The sequence below is a fragment of the Mastigoproctus giganteus genome, chromosome 2 (genome assembly GCF_048544385.1).
Source record: "Mastigoproctus giganteus isolate SK-2022 chromosome 2, ASM4854438v1, whole genome shotgun sequence".
NCBI classification, from domain to species: domain Eukaryota; kingdom Metazoa; phylum Arthropoda; class Arachnida; order Uropygi; family Thelyphonidae; genus Mastigoproctus; species Mastigoproctus giganteus.
Window position 1 is genome coordinate 89,245,934 of NC_143576.1, and position 15,156 is coordinate 89,261,089.

The 15,156-nt window shown below is 35.7% G+C and overlaps 1 protein-coding gene across 1 annotated transcript in view; it reads left to right on the forward strand.

Moving 5' to 3' along the window:
• LOC150089403 (uncharacterized) overlaps window positions 1–15,156 on the forward strand; it is a 141,174-nt gene that overhangs the window by 52,589 nt on the left and 73,429 nt on the right. The window contains exons 3-5 of the mRNA XM_090368571.1: window positions 1,820–2,393; window positions 3,512–3,732; window positions 6,387–6,535. Of these exons, the coding sequence (XP_090224697.1) occupies window positions 1,820–2,393; window positions 3,512–3,732; window positions 6,387–6,535 (944 nt within the window). The remainder of the gene's footprint in view (window positions 1–1,819; window positions 2,394–3,511; window positions 3,733–6,386; window positions 6,536–15,156) is intronic.

The following is a 15,156-nucleotide window of genomic DNA, read 5'->3' on the forward strand; positions in this document are numbered from 1 at the left end:
AAATCGTCAATACAAATATTTATCGTATTTAGTAATCACGGGCTTGAACCCCGGTCCACTCAAGGAACGCGTGCTATGCACCCTCGCTCCTGACCACTGGGCTACGTCTTCTTATCAAAACTAAAGAACTAAAATGGTCTTGGGCAGGACACATAGCTCGAAGATATGATGACAGATAGACTAAGAAAATAACAGAATGGTACCCAAGAGGAGCTAGAAGAAAACCTGGAAGACAACAACGGAGATGCACAGATGAAATTCACGAGTTCGCGGGTAGTAAATGGATGGCCATTGAACAAAACAGAAGGAACTGGAAAGTTGCTGGAGAGGCCTGAAATGGATTGAAAATGGCTGATTATGATCACATAGAATACTCAATATACCTTATATTGTAGCTAAAGCACTGGATATTATGTTTATTGCGGTGATTGGAGGAATGAATGAGCAATATGACGGACATTAGCTAACTTGTTTTCCTATTTATTTTATTTTATATCCGTGTTGATATAAAATGATGTCACTCCATGTTTTCCTCTTTGACCTTGCTATGGAATATAGCACTGGGTTCAAAAACTAGTAAGGTTTTTTTTTTTTTTTGTAATTTCGTACTGATCAAAAATTACAAGTGATAAACATTAATGTTTATATTTTAAATACAAATTGATACATATTTTTTTATCATATTTGAAAAAATGAAAAAGCAAAGCATACTGTGATAGTATGCTTCCGACAAGACGTATTAGTAATCTGTGCCATTTGCTTCATGAAGAGACTTGTATCCTTTCTCATAGATGTCAACTTAGGTTAAAATAGAGCATAGACAACTGTTTATTATATAGTCTCAAGAGCAACGTTGGGAAGAAAGGTGGGGAGAGAGAGAGAGAGAGAGAGAGAGAGAGAGAGAGAGAGAGAGAGAGAGAGAGAGAGAGAGAGAGAGAGAGAGAGAGAATATAAAACGATATATTACGTATCCGTGGTGTCTATATTGTAACAAAAAAACCCACAAGCTAAAAAAAAAACGCCCATTTACATCTGCCTGCCCCCATCTACGATATTTCGCACCTATTAGAGAGTGTTAGTCGAAAAGAACAATATTCATAGTCTTTATTTAGACTTTTCAGTATTTAGACGGAATTATTTCTGCCTTTAACCGAAAAAGACAGAAATAAACTCAGTCCTAGAAGCATTAGGATTAACTCCAAAACATTACTTTCACGTTTAGAAGATAAACGTTTTTTAACAGTATGTTTTGACCTCTTAAATTTTTACCACTCCAGCAATTCCTTTAACTTTATGTACTGATGATGAACGAAGTCATTGGGTATCAGTAATAATTTGTCTGCTCTTTAGTATAAAACTGCAACGTTGAAAGAAATCGGAAACTTCTTTCTTTCACTTAATTATATTCTGTCTGTATTTTTCCTACTGTTTCAGTTCTACACTGAAAAATTACCTGCATGTTGTAAAAAAAGTTGCATTGTTTAAGGAAAGCTTTCTTTGTTTATCATTTACACCGTAGCTACTAAGGACAGGAGGCATGAGAGTATCGTATCTGCATAATGCGTGGCGTATGTTGTTTGGCTGGTTTCCTATTCTGGTTTTGATAAACGAAAAACCTCAAGAGGAAAAGCCAAGAAACCGAATAACTCGATCACGGTGTGAAAATTTTTTGTTACTTTTAAGTGGAGTGCAACGTTTTTCATACAATTTAAACATTAAAAGCTTTAGTTATTATTCTTAATTATACTCTGTAATTGCAAATTTTTATTATCCGAAAGAATGTGTATATATCTGCATAGTGATTTTTTTTTCCTTTTAGTTAATAGGTGGCCAAAACGTCACGATGACGACGGAAGAAATGCCAGAAACCACAACTACAACCTACATTACTGAGATGACTAATAGCACAGAAGATTACACTTCAGAGAAGACAACCACCATCACTTCCATTTCCCTCTCTTCCAATCCTCCTGTTCCTCCCACTCTTTCCTCACCAGAAACTACAAGGAACCTAAGAACAAGAGCGAAAGAAGGAAGGCAAAGCAGACTTAATTTACCTTCATCGTCTCGGACGAGACCTAGCAGACCACTCCCAGATTTTTCGAGGCGAACTGATTACTCTCGATCCGGATTTGAGTACTCAAGGGCAGTTCCTGAGCACCGTCGACATCCCGATTATTCACGACAAAGTCCGGATTATCGTCGTCCGTCATCAGAATTTTCCAGACCAGTCACTGAAATTCGTCGACCGTCATATTCAAGGCCAATTACAGGAACGGATATTTCTAGACGACGTCCAGAATATCCAAGACCCGGTTTCGGTATTAATTACGAGCAGGTAGATAGCGACGTGGATTCGTTTGTCAGGATAAGTAATGCAACTAAAGTAGCAGGTGAGATGAAAATATTCTAAAAATAAAGAAAAGCATCAAAATAACCCCGCTGTTAGTGATTATGAAAGCGGGGTTATTTTATGATAACTTTAATTATGAAAACTTTAACAGATATGCAAACAAAAATTTTAATGTCATTCGTATTCCACGCCGATGCACAAATAATCTATATTATTTTTAACTTTTCAATAAATAGTCGTTATTAGGTTAGTATTTATTCTTTCTTTAAAATTTTTAAAATAAAATATGACTATATTAAAAGGTTACTGCACAGCTTGAAAGTAATACTGAATATAATTTACATACGATGCATGTAAAAATTATTAATCCTTTACAAATGGAAACAGCTATACATCGCTATTCTCCTTCACCACTATAAAAAAGTAAAGGTAACAGTTTCTAGATTCTTTTGATTACTAAACATTTATTTTCACACTTTATAAGATTGGCGTGATACAAAATACAAGCGATAGTCTTCTTCCCTGAGTATCATAGATATGCTACTTGTTGTGGTCGTCATCGTAATCCAGCTATTAAAAGTTCTGGTAGGAATTTTTTACGGTCCTCTTCTTTTATTAACTTGAATTATTTTACATACAGCAGCAATTAAGCGTATTTTAGCAAATACGGAGGCAAAGAACATGTTCGGGCCCCTACTTAATTAATGAAAATTGCAAAAACATGAGACAGTCAAAGACGCCGGGCCCCTAAAGGGCCAGGGCCCGAAGGCAATTGCCTTGCCAGCCTACATGGTAGCTACGCCACTGAGCTAGACTGCTCAATTTCTGTGGATCCTATTAATATCGATTGCCACTAAAAATCACCTGGATCTTCCATTAATTAATTTTACCTACTACTTTAAATTGGGAACAGTAACTGTAAAAATTAACAACTTGATGTAGATTGCCAAAAAGAACAGAGTAATTATTTATTATATAGGAAGACTGCGGATGTTCATATTTTTCAACTAATGAATTGCCATGTTCCATAATTATATTTTAATTAAATACATCATGAAAATAATGACTGGAGTTTGGATAAGAATAATTTTTAACATATATAAGGCAGTTTTTATTATTATTTACGTTTTTAATATTTTTCCATATATTTTATTTTAGATGTAAATGCTGATTGCTTTGATGATTACATGAAAGTCACCGTCAGATTCAACGGCACATTTAATGGACTAATCTACAGCTCGGGTTATTCTCATGATCTCGGCTGTAGCTATGTGAACAGCTCTAACCGAAGTGTTTACGAATTTTACATACGATTAAACAGATGTGGTACTATCGGTAAGCAAGAGATAACAGAACAGAGAGCACCAGGGAAGGAAAGAGTAAGTACGAAATACTAGAGTAATCGATAAATTTTGATATTCGGGTGTGATTGGCTTCCCCAATCAAAAATTTTTATTATTTATTTGCCTATTAACAATTATATTTTTATTATTAGCCTATTAAGAGCATATTTTCAGCCAATGGAAAATTCGAAAGCCTGAATTCTTAATGCAGGATAAGGATAGTATCGGATGAATTTCGTGCAATTAATGCTTATAAATCAGCAGTATTTACCAGTTACAGATCAAGAAAGAGTAGCCTTTCTGCACGGAATTATCAAACAAGATGGGTACTTTAAATATCCATTGCATTTTTTGCTGATTTGTGGGACAAGATGTAACAACTGGAATAGCTTATAAATGGAAATAAACTCTCATGTGGGAAAGCGAGTGAATAAGCTGGTCAAAAGTTGTAAATGTTATATGACATATTTTGGTATTTCTTATGGAAAAACTACGATTCTGAGGTATGGAAATTGGAATGTTCAAGGAAGTATTCAGTCTTTACCCTTAAGATTATTCATCCATTGAACAACGCACAACAATGTATTAGCATATTTCTAGCATATCTCGTATACGTATTTCTATATGTATTAGCATTATTCATTAAACTAGAAAATCGATGAGTTTTATTAACAATTGTAAGAGCCTGACAAAATGAAGCAAAATCATTGTTCCATATACCTTGACCTCCTCATTCAAGTAACAAGTGGTCTATCTAAAAGTTCACACTGAGATCAATATCGGGCTCCGCATAGATTAGAAAACTTAATTTTTAAGAAACATTTACTTTTTTCTTTTTAGTAATGAAAAGGATGATGCACGAAAGTTTATGCAAAATCAGAATAAAAAAATGCTGCATAATGATCTGAATGTTATTAAGTTTGTTTATATATATATATATATATATATATATACACTCCTTTCATTTTTCTAAATATTTTATTTCGTGCAGGTTACCGATTTAGGCTTCACACTGGAGCTGTTGCTTCGAGAGCCTGTCTCTTTATCGAAAGATTAGCTAATCAAAAGGGCTTACGTTTTATCAAAAGATTAGCTAAAGATTTAATTGATTATGCAATATTTGCACAAAGTTGTCTGAACGATTATCACTCTATCAACATCATCTAATCACAACGACTATATAAGATACCGTACTAGGTTGAAATACATTATTTTAAATGACAGATCTAGCCACGATAACAGGTTTATATTCAAAATATATTTTTTGTGGAATTTACAGTTCAAAGATTAAACAAAAATTGCATTTCTTCTCTCAGAAAGGGGGGAAAACGTCTAAAACTCAGTACAGCCCTCACCAATAACGTTATTATAAGAGACAGCCTAATTAAACTTGTTAATAATTCAACACCATATGTATTAATAAATATTTTCACTTGTTTAAAATAAACAAGTCAGGAAAAATTAAATGTATTTGATATTTTCATTTCGAACTTACATGCTCTCTATCATGGGAAAGGAGCTGTGAAGTGAGATTTGTGCAAGGGAGAAAGGGAGTTAACAGAAGAGGTGCACAGGAATAAACTCATTGGCATAAAATTTAGTACAAAGGCTCCTAAGAACATTCTAACCAAAGTCCTGAAATTTCGAAAAGTTGCCGTTCCAAATTTATGTTTTTGCAGGGGGGGGCTAGGGAAAAGGGGATAAGTCATCGAAATCAGCCTAGATTTCTCCCAACGTGAAACTGGGAGTCGATCCAACTTTTTCCTTATCGAGTAATTCTAGAACATCTGTATATTTTCATTTATATATAACTTATGTCGATAGAGTTAAAAATGTATGAAAAAAAAATAAATACTTGCTTTCTATTGTTCTGACTTCAATGACAATTTGAGATAATCGGACAGGATTTATCGGATAATCGCTCAATAAATTTTTCTAAAAGATCCAAATATAAAATTTCATGGGAATCAGTAGTGCTCTCGCATGCTGACGAGCGAAAAAGAATAAGACAACAACGGGCCTGAAAATGGCATGTGTTCATCTAAACTAAACGAAATTTTTGATTCCAATTTCTTTAAATCTTTAAAATCCTTCTTTATCTTCGAACAGCAAGTCAGAAATTAGCTGGCATGAAGCACAGAAAAATGATCCAGTAATGCAAATAAAAATTTATATATTTGTTAACTTGGCATTTGAATAATGTCATATGAAAGAGTTAAGGCTAAATACCACTGAACTAGTGGTTGCTCTTCAGATTTAAATGGAAGGAATACTGGATTTCAGCCATACTTTCTTCAAAAGGCATTATCAGAAGGGTTAAATATCAGACGGTTATTACTCTGAAATACAAATATGGGTTTCGTACATGGCTTCATTATTACTGGTATTGTATCCATATGTTTATTATTCGACTTTTCTCGTTTAATCTTCATGTTTTCTCCATCATTAAACCGAATAATCGGAATTTAATAAATTCGTTGCACAATAATTAAACATCATTGTTAGTAATTTGTGACTGTTATTATAAGTGGAATATATTTATTAACCAATTGCTTTATTAGTCAATATCTAATTATCATCCACTAACTTAAGATTTGTTCATGTTAAAAAAAAAAGGAATGGCGCTATGCAGGGACATATTGTTTACCCTGTGTGTTATGGTGTCTAACATATAAATTTGTATTTTTCAGTCACAAGAGAAGACGCAGTATATGGTGAACACTATCACTGTCCAATACAATCCTGTTATTGAAGAAGAGGAGGACGAACATTTTCGAGTCACTTGTGAATACACCTACGACTTCTGGAAGACCGTCACCTTTCCTTCTGTTAATATCGAGTAAGCCAATTCATGCTTTATCTATGATTTTCAAACTATCGAGGAATGGAATATTTCCAATAAAGTATTTCTACTTTAGAAGTATTTTATAGACTACAGTGTTTCACTAAAAGTGAAGAACGAGTTTGGTTAGAAGTACAAAATGCCTTAACTCCTTAAATTAATAAAGGGCTTGCATCAACATTCATTATTTTTCGATCAGTTATCACGTTTTATTTAGTGTTCAATTTAATAAAACAAATAATTTGTTAGCATAAATTGTAAATCTGGTACATCTATAAACTAGTAGGGGTATTTACGTTACGAACAACATAAATATCCAACAACCTTAACTCAGATGAACAACAGAAAGAACAACGTATCAGCATAAAATAAACATACACAGGATGTCTAATGTGAAATTTACCAAGATATGCAGAGATTTTAGCAAGATATTTAAAGAGCCAGTTATAGGACTATAAAATTGGTTCCAGATTTTTCTGCCCACATAACATGCAAATCTGCCATGAGCACACACACAAAGTTCTTCCTCTGTTTTGCATTTTCCTAAGGCTTTTGAAATACAATAGGGTAGCCTCAACACGGGAGCTGAAAATTAGAGGTACTTGTCTTCGAGCGATCCTCACAGTTTCATAGTTGGAGGCGAAGAATGGGGGCACCTACTATGAAGAAAATACTGGTAGATGCGATTTAGATTTTGCAGGTTTTCGAAGGATTTCACTAGAAACTCTTTTTGCTTGAGGTTGAGCTAGAGTCCTTGAAAAAAATGGGCTGCCTTGCATACGGGACAGAGTGAATATGATGGGAGATAATTTCGAGTTTTCTATAGCATTTACTGTAACAAAAGTTGGGTGGATTGATTTTTACGTCACCGTACATTTGGAGGGTGTTGGTGGACAAAGACCTCATTAAACTAACCTTGTTTAGTTTGGTTCACAAAGACATTCATTCATTCGGCATTAACTTCTAAAGGAAGCCTTAATTGCTAAACTTGAGTAAATAATTTACGCTATCTGTTTTGTCACTAACTGTGAGGGAATGGTTATGTTTTTCTACACTAGGAGCCGAGTCCAAGGAGTCATTTCCGAATGAGATGCTTAACACAGTCGGTATCCAATGATTGGGTTAAGCTATCTCATAATCCAGGATTCGATACACAGATTTCTTAATGTGGGTCTGGAGGTCCAGATCGTGGCCTCATACATAGGTATGAGAATCAGACAACATTTAAAACATTTGATAAGCAGTTCCTGATTATTATCCCCTCCTCCCCGCCAACACCCTCTAATAGATCACATGACTGATAAGGCTTGGCTTTGACAAAATGGTATATGAATGAGAACCCCTCATCCTAAATCGTTCAAGATTTTCTCCACCTTTGTTTCACCAATCAGAAACCTCGTTTTCCTTCGAAGTTGGTAAACAATTTGAACAGACATCAGGGGGGGAGAGAGAGAGACTAATCTGGTGTTACTTTTAATGCAAAATTATCATCGCATTGCATGGAAATTTAGTTCGCATTGTTGTCCGGAATCTAGATATATTGTAGACTACTTTTTTTTAAATATGTTTAACAGATTTTAATACTGGCTTTAGACTTAACAGTCGAGTGCCATTATCTTTGTTTAGATAAGCAAACCCCACCTTTCTGCAAATTAAATTAATCATTTAAACTAATTAACATGTTATGTTATACTTAATGTCCAGAAGCAAAGTATATTTGTATTTCAGGTACTAGTTCACACTGCAAGATTCAAGAAGACAAAACTATGGATTATGTGCCTGGTTAGGGGAGGGGCCTGGGCTCTAGTTACCGAAACACAGGTATACCTTGTTTAGTGTGCTTTCAATCAGCGCAGTTTTCAAACAGATATTTTCGCTTTGAGCGGTTTTCCTGACAAGGAACTTATTACAAAAATCTCGAATGTCATGCAATCTCCCTTTTGTTTCATATGGACTATGTCGGATCAAAGGCTGTAGTTACTTAATCCCAGCCCAAAGATTAATTAATACAACGCTACAGAATTCAACTAAAGCTTAGTAAATCTCGATAGTAAGGATTTGTGATCGTGCTACGAGTAGCTGATGTATTAATACAGGGAAAAAAACCGCTATTGATAACAAAAATTTTGAAAATCGCGTGTCGCCTTTCCTGACTGTCAGTCTATCGTTTTTGTGAAAATTGCTTATTACGTTTCTACTCTGTGAATTTCTTAAAATTATTCATGATTGATATTTTAAAGGTATTTCTCTCTCGTTATGTTTTCAAAAAGGCTATCTTCAACTCCTGATGCTGCTAAGAGGAAATTGTATTAATTCAGACATGAAACTTTCAGTATTTAAGCGCTTTGAAAAGGGTGATGCTGCTAATTCAATTGGGTTGTTAGAACCTGCTGTACGTACTACACGGTAAGAAAAGACAAAGAAGTGCGGTTAGGATGCAATTTCATCATCAGCTGCGAAATTGTAGCATTTGGTTACTTTGACGGTGATGAAGATCTCTTTAATCATTTGGATTGAAGACCAAACAATAACGAGTCCCGTTAAGCACAACGACAGTTCAAGAAAAAGCCAATTGTCTCTTTGACGATTTAAAAAGAGAATGTGTTCACCGAAAGTTTCAAGGTAAGTTTTGGATTATTTCAGCGTTAAAAAAATCCAATCTACAGAACTTGAAATTAAATGATGAGGGAGCTAGTGCTGATTTTTATGAAGCAAAATTGTATCGTGAAACATCGCAAGCTATTGTGGAAGGAGGAGGATATTTATCATATCAACTCTGTAATATGAAAAAAAAACTTCATTTTTTGGGAAAAAAAAGGTCCAGAAGAACTTTTATTTCTCCCGAGGAAAAGGCACCTGGGTTAAGATAGGCTAACTGTTCCTTTTAGGAGAATTTGCTAGAAATGATTTTTAGTTGAAGTATGATAGAATATCACTGGGAGATTAAAGCTCTTAAGGGAGATTAAAAGCCTCTTTTTGTGTGTGGCATCAAATCAGACAGAAGGTTTGGGTAACCAAAGTTTTTCGATGGTTTACTTGTGCCCTGCTGTAAAGAAATATTCCAAAAAAAAAAAAAAAACCATGCAGAAATAATAATAATATTGCTCAGGCGAAATTATAATATTATACATGCTGCCATTAACAATCTTGAGGTGAAATCAAACGTTCAACATCGAACTTAGTGCGGCGAAAAATATGGCCGGAAGTTGTGTATGATTTTCAACGCTTTAAACAACAAACAGTTGTTATAACGAACAGGGTTAAATTTTCACAATGTTTTACATGACCCACACACTGTCAAACCTCTGGCATTGACAGGGCACTGTCACTCGATACAGAGAGCGTACGCGGAGATGAGAGAAATCCCAGGAGCCGTTAGACCCTCAACGTACCCAATACGTGGGCTTCAGTAAAGAAGGAGATATGATAGAGTTGTCATATTCTCATAGTGAAGCTGTATCAAATGAAGACTTACTTGAATTAAAGAGGACGAAAGCAACTTTGAAAGATGAAGAAAAATATCACTTCACTCGTCAAATTACAACAAACTAGGACGAGTTTCACTTTGACTGATGAGGCTTATTCGATCAGTGATTCAGAAAAATAATCAATTTTCGATTATTTTTTTTTTAGAAATAGCTCATTGTTAAGCACCAAGCCATGCATGCCTCCAGTAGAACGCATTGATTGTAATGCGCGCATCCAGCGAAAGCGATGAGGCAGTCTCCAACACAGAATTCCGATAAATCCATGCAGCAATTTCTCCTCTTTTGGTGAGTTTTTAGAGATCTTTCTTTTTTGCCGTTTAATTTCGTTTTTTTATATTTTTTGTTTAAATTAAAATTTTCGATTTTTATAAGGTTATATACATAGTTTATGGTTATCGCAAAATAATACTTTAGTCCCTGAACTATAGATTAAAAACGCTAAAGTGACAACTTTTTAAGACGTTATATATTAAAAAGTTTAAGTCAGGTGCACATCTTATCATTATTACTTGTATTCTTAATGAAAAGAAATTTTCGTTTAGCACGGCGATTTTCTGGAACATATCTGCAAGTACTTTCAAAGAAATGATGCGGAGTGGAGTGAAACTGAATATAACGAAATGGCGTTTAACCAACTAATTAAACGATCAACTGCCATATTCAGGTAGCAGGATTCTTATTCTTTCAATGGTATGCACTTGGCTAAGTAAATGTGAATACATTTATCTGAGCCAAGAAAAGGGGGGACCAGATTACCTCCATTTTACCAGTCCGTTTAGAGATGTCAAAGTTAGGCGGTGGGAGACGTAGCATCATCAGCAATATTGCATTAAAGGTTAACATGAATACATTCATTAAGTTGCAGTTTGATTTGACGCGATAAATAATTAAATCCAAAGTGTTGTGAAAATAATGAAAATGCACGCATGCAGAGAAACCTCGTCGTTTCAAACCTGGTATATTACAATACATATAGCATGGCATCAAAAGACAATCTCAGCGACTTCTAAAGTGATGTGAATATTGAAAATCATTGGATAGAGTCACTGTGCATGTGAATACCTTATGGAATCGTCTTGAGGGAGATATTTTACTGAGGAATGATTAGAGGTTAGTCTTACCTGAAAGTAACTTGCGTTACATATATCCGGAGAGTTGAGGAAAATCTGCTCTTTTGAATACTAAAGGTGGCCATTATTAATAAATACTGTACTGGCTGAAAAAGTGCGGATCGTGAACTTCTCGTGGTGTTGTGCTGGATCTAATTCTATTTTAAAACCATTAAAATTAAATATAAGGTGGCCATTGGTTCGGGAGCTAAAGGAAAATCATTAAGTGATGTTTCCCATGAAATTTATATGAACTAGAAAATAACTAGTCAGCATTATTTTTGAAGTGTACTTCAAGGAAAATCTTACTTTGTTTTAGAGTTTTAAAATCTATTATGGCTGTCTTCAGTGAGATGAAAAAATATTAAAAAATGAATAATGTAAATGCAGACTTAATTTTTTTTTTTTGAGTTCTTAGGTTACGTTCTTTGTATTCTTAAACTTTTGAAATGAGAAAGATGAAGAATTACTCATGAAAACGTTTCTAACGGATTTTCTGGTTGAATCAACTATTCTGTTTCTTTATTTAGTTTTAAAGGTGCTATTGTTCATGAAGCAGGAAAAATATCAAATTCGAGAACAACATACCATGCACAAAATGGTTGTAATCAATTTATACTATGGAAGGAATCTTAACACAAGATTCACATATATCAATAAATAAAAAAATATATTATACAGAGGGTTTCACTGAAATAAGTGAAAGAAATGGGCTGCTAGGTGACTCACCCTCAGAAACACTGAACAATTATCGGGTTCACATATCCGTAAATGTCAAAGTTAGGCGGCGGGAGAGGTGCATTAAAAGTTAACAGGAGTTAAACGGTTTCGCATCAATTACTTCAAGTATGTAGGATTGCTGGATAGTTTCCATGAAATACCGGACACACATATTAAAATAAATAATAAAAGTTACTTCGTGCAGATTCAACACAGAAACTGTTACGTTCATCCTCTTCTTTTTTTATTTATGAAAACCCCAAAGACGAGAGGTATTAGAACCTATAGTATTTAGTAACGTTCTTGGTTTGGAGGTTGAGAAGACGAAAGAAGATATTTGTTGACATTGGACTTGAACTTCTGTAGATCGTAATTTTCAGGATCAAAGATCCTGAAAACGGCAGTTGAAAGAATAAATGAGGAAGCTGAAAAGTTGGTTCTGTGGGTTTGAAGTTAGACAGTAAATGGATGTTGGTTGGTGGCGGCAAGTGTTGGGACTGTTTTGAAGGAGAGAGCGGGAATTATAGAAGCCAATTCAGAAGAACAGTGCCCATGGAAGTATCTGTAGAAAAGGCATGTAGCAGAAACCGTACGTTAATGAGACTGCGAGTGGAGAGACTCTGTTAGAGATGAATCATTAATTAACCTAACTCCCTCTTCTGAATGGAATCTAGAAGCCTAAGAGAGATTTTGGGGGCATCGCCCCAAATGTGAGAACAATATTCCATGGTAGGGCGGATTTGCAATTTGTACAGAGTGTTTACTTTACTTTTCAGAATAATCCCCAAAAGAGATATATCAACTTGCCTAGAAATCGGAGTGTCACCAAAGATAAGCATAGGAACAGAAGAATCCTATTTGCGAGATAAAAGACAAGACTGAGTTTTAGGATTGAAATCAACTAAGTTGTCTTTTCCCCACTGGAGAATTACCTGGAGATCGGAATTTAAAGAAGTGGTAGCAGATATTCGAGAAGTTGAAGCTGATTGAGCAGGACAAGTTTTCTCAAAATGGAAAGTGGAATGCAATGTGCTATCATCGGCAAAACTATGGATAGAATTTCCAGTCAACAGAAGATTAATATACAAGAGGAAAAAAGTGGGGGAAAGAACTGAACCTTGGGGGACACCAGCATTAGTGGAGAAGTTAGAAGACAGAGAGCCATCTACCATCACCCTCAGTGAGCGATCAGAGAGAATACTGGATAACCAATTACAAAAAACAGTTGGCAGACCATAAGATGGAAGCTTGTTTAAAAGACCTTTATGTCAAACATGGTCGAAAGCCTTTGAGATGTCAAGAGCAACTGCTTGTGTTTCATCGAACGTTTCCATTGAATTTGTCCATAAATGGGTAACATAAACCAGAATATCACAAGCGGATCAACACTGACGGAATCCATACTGGCGATCGTTGATCAGACGGAAGATTTCTAGGTAGTTTAAGAGTTGGCGATTAATTGATTTCTCCATTACTTTAGAAAGAGTAGAAGTAATTTCAATGGGACGATAATTGGAGGAGAGGGAATTTTCACCCTTTTTAGGAACTGGCTGGATATGAGCAAATTTCCAAGCAGAAGGAAAAACGCCTTTGGAATAAGAAAGTGAAAAAAGGCAGCAAAGAACGAGAGTAAGTTCAGGAGCACAAGTTTTGAGAACAAGTGGAGAAATACCATCAAGATTAGCCAAAATCCATCTGACATCCTTTTGACGGAAGACCACAGGAGGCACTGAATGGAGCATGTTGGGAACGGTGGGAGGTGTTTTACCAAGATGATTAATACAAGAGTTGGAAGAAATATGGGATGCTGGCAGGTCAGCTTTATCCTTGGTTGAAATGACAACAGAACCATCTGGTTTTGACAGAGGTGGGAACAGAGATGGGCAAAAGTTGCGGCCAATAGCTTTGGCAAGGGACCAAAATGCTCGGCTACCATTAGGGCAAGAAGCAAGTTTTCTACTCTTAGAGCCTTTTCAAAATATAGTTTGGACTGATTAATAACTGCTTTACAATTGTTGCGAGCTTTGGTATAGGCAGAAAATGAAACTGAAGATTTGGAAACAAGTCAATTACGACATGAAACGTTCTTTTCTTGATCAGCCTTAGAACATTTATTGGAAAACCAAGGTTAAGATAAAGGACGAGATTTTAAAGTGGAGTGTGGAATAAAGGATTCCATTCCTACAAGAGTAATTTCACTGACACGATTTCTCTGCCATCAGAGGTTTTGAAACAGTAATCCAACCAAGGAAAAGAACGAAATCTCGCAGGTCATCCCATTTTGCATTCTTGTAATTCCAAACAACACGAGGATGGGAATAGCTATGAGATAAAGGCTCCATTAGAGAAGATACAATCACCAAGTTGTGATCTGAGTTGCCTAAAGGACGACGCACTTCGACCGTGTACTTAGGATTGTTTGTGAGAAAAAGATCAAGCGTGTTGGCTGTATGGTTAGGATTGTCCGATATTCTTGTAGGTAAATGAACAATCTGTGCAAAGTCATTAGCAATTGCAAAGGCCTCAGCATCTCGACCAGCTGGGTCGGTGTGACTAGAAAATGAAGGCCAGCTGGAGTTATTAACATCAAAATCACAAAGGAAAATTACCTCACTGTTAGGAAAGTTGGACTGGAGAAAGTCAATTTGCAAAGATGTGAAGTCAAAGAGCACCAAGTGATTAGTGAAGTTGGGAGAACGGTAGAGACAACAGATGAATCTGACAGAATAAGGTAGAGAGATTTTAAGCCAGAGAAGATCGAAGACAGGATATTCCAAATTACAAAGTCTCTAACAGGGAATATCGAAACGGACATATGCACAAGTACCACCTTTGAGGTGAAAGGAATCATACAGCGAATAATTTGGGTAACTGAGAGGAGCAGTAGTTGAATCAACCGATAACTGTGATTCTATCAGAAAAAGTACATGGGGTTTAGCCGACTGCAAGTTGAAATGGACATCGTTGAGATTAGAATTGAGACCACGTATATTTGTGAAATTAACTAGGAAGTGTTTGGGAGGTTTGGATATTTTCGCAGATTAGCTTACTCTATTAATTTGACAATTCATGGTGTATTCAATAATAAGAAAAAGTGGGGGGGACACGCTGTATGAAGTAATGAAATTAATATGGCGTACACATGGTAAGAATATACCCAGATCCTTGACATAACGTGGCTTCGACAATGCCCCCCCCCCTGCATGCACACTACTCGGACTCCCTCCGGTCACTATCTGGCAGAGTAGAGGTAGCAAGATTATACACTAGCTGATCCGGAAGCCTCCTAAAGAGTTACCAC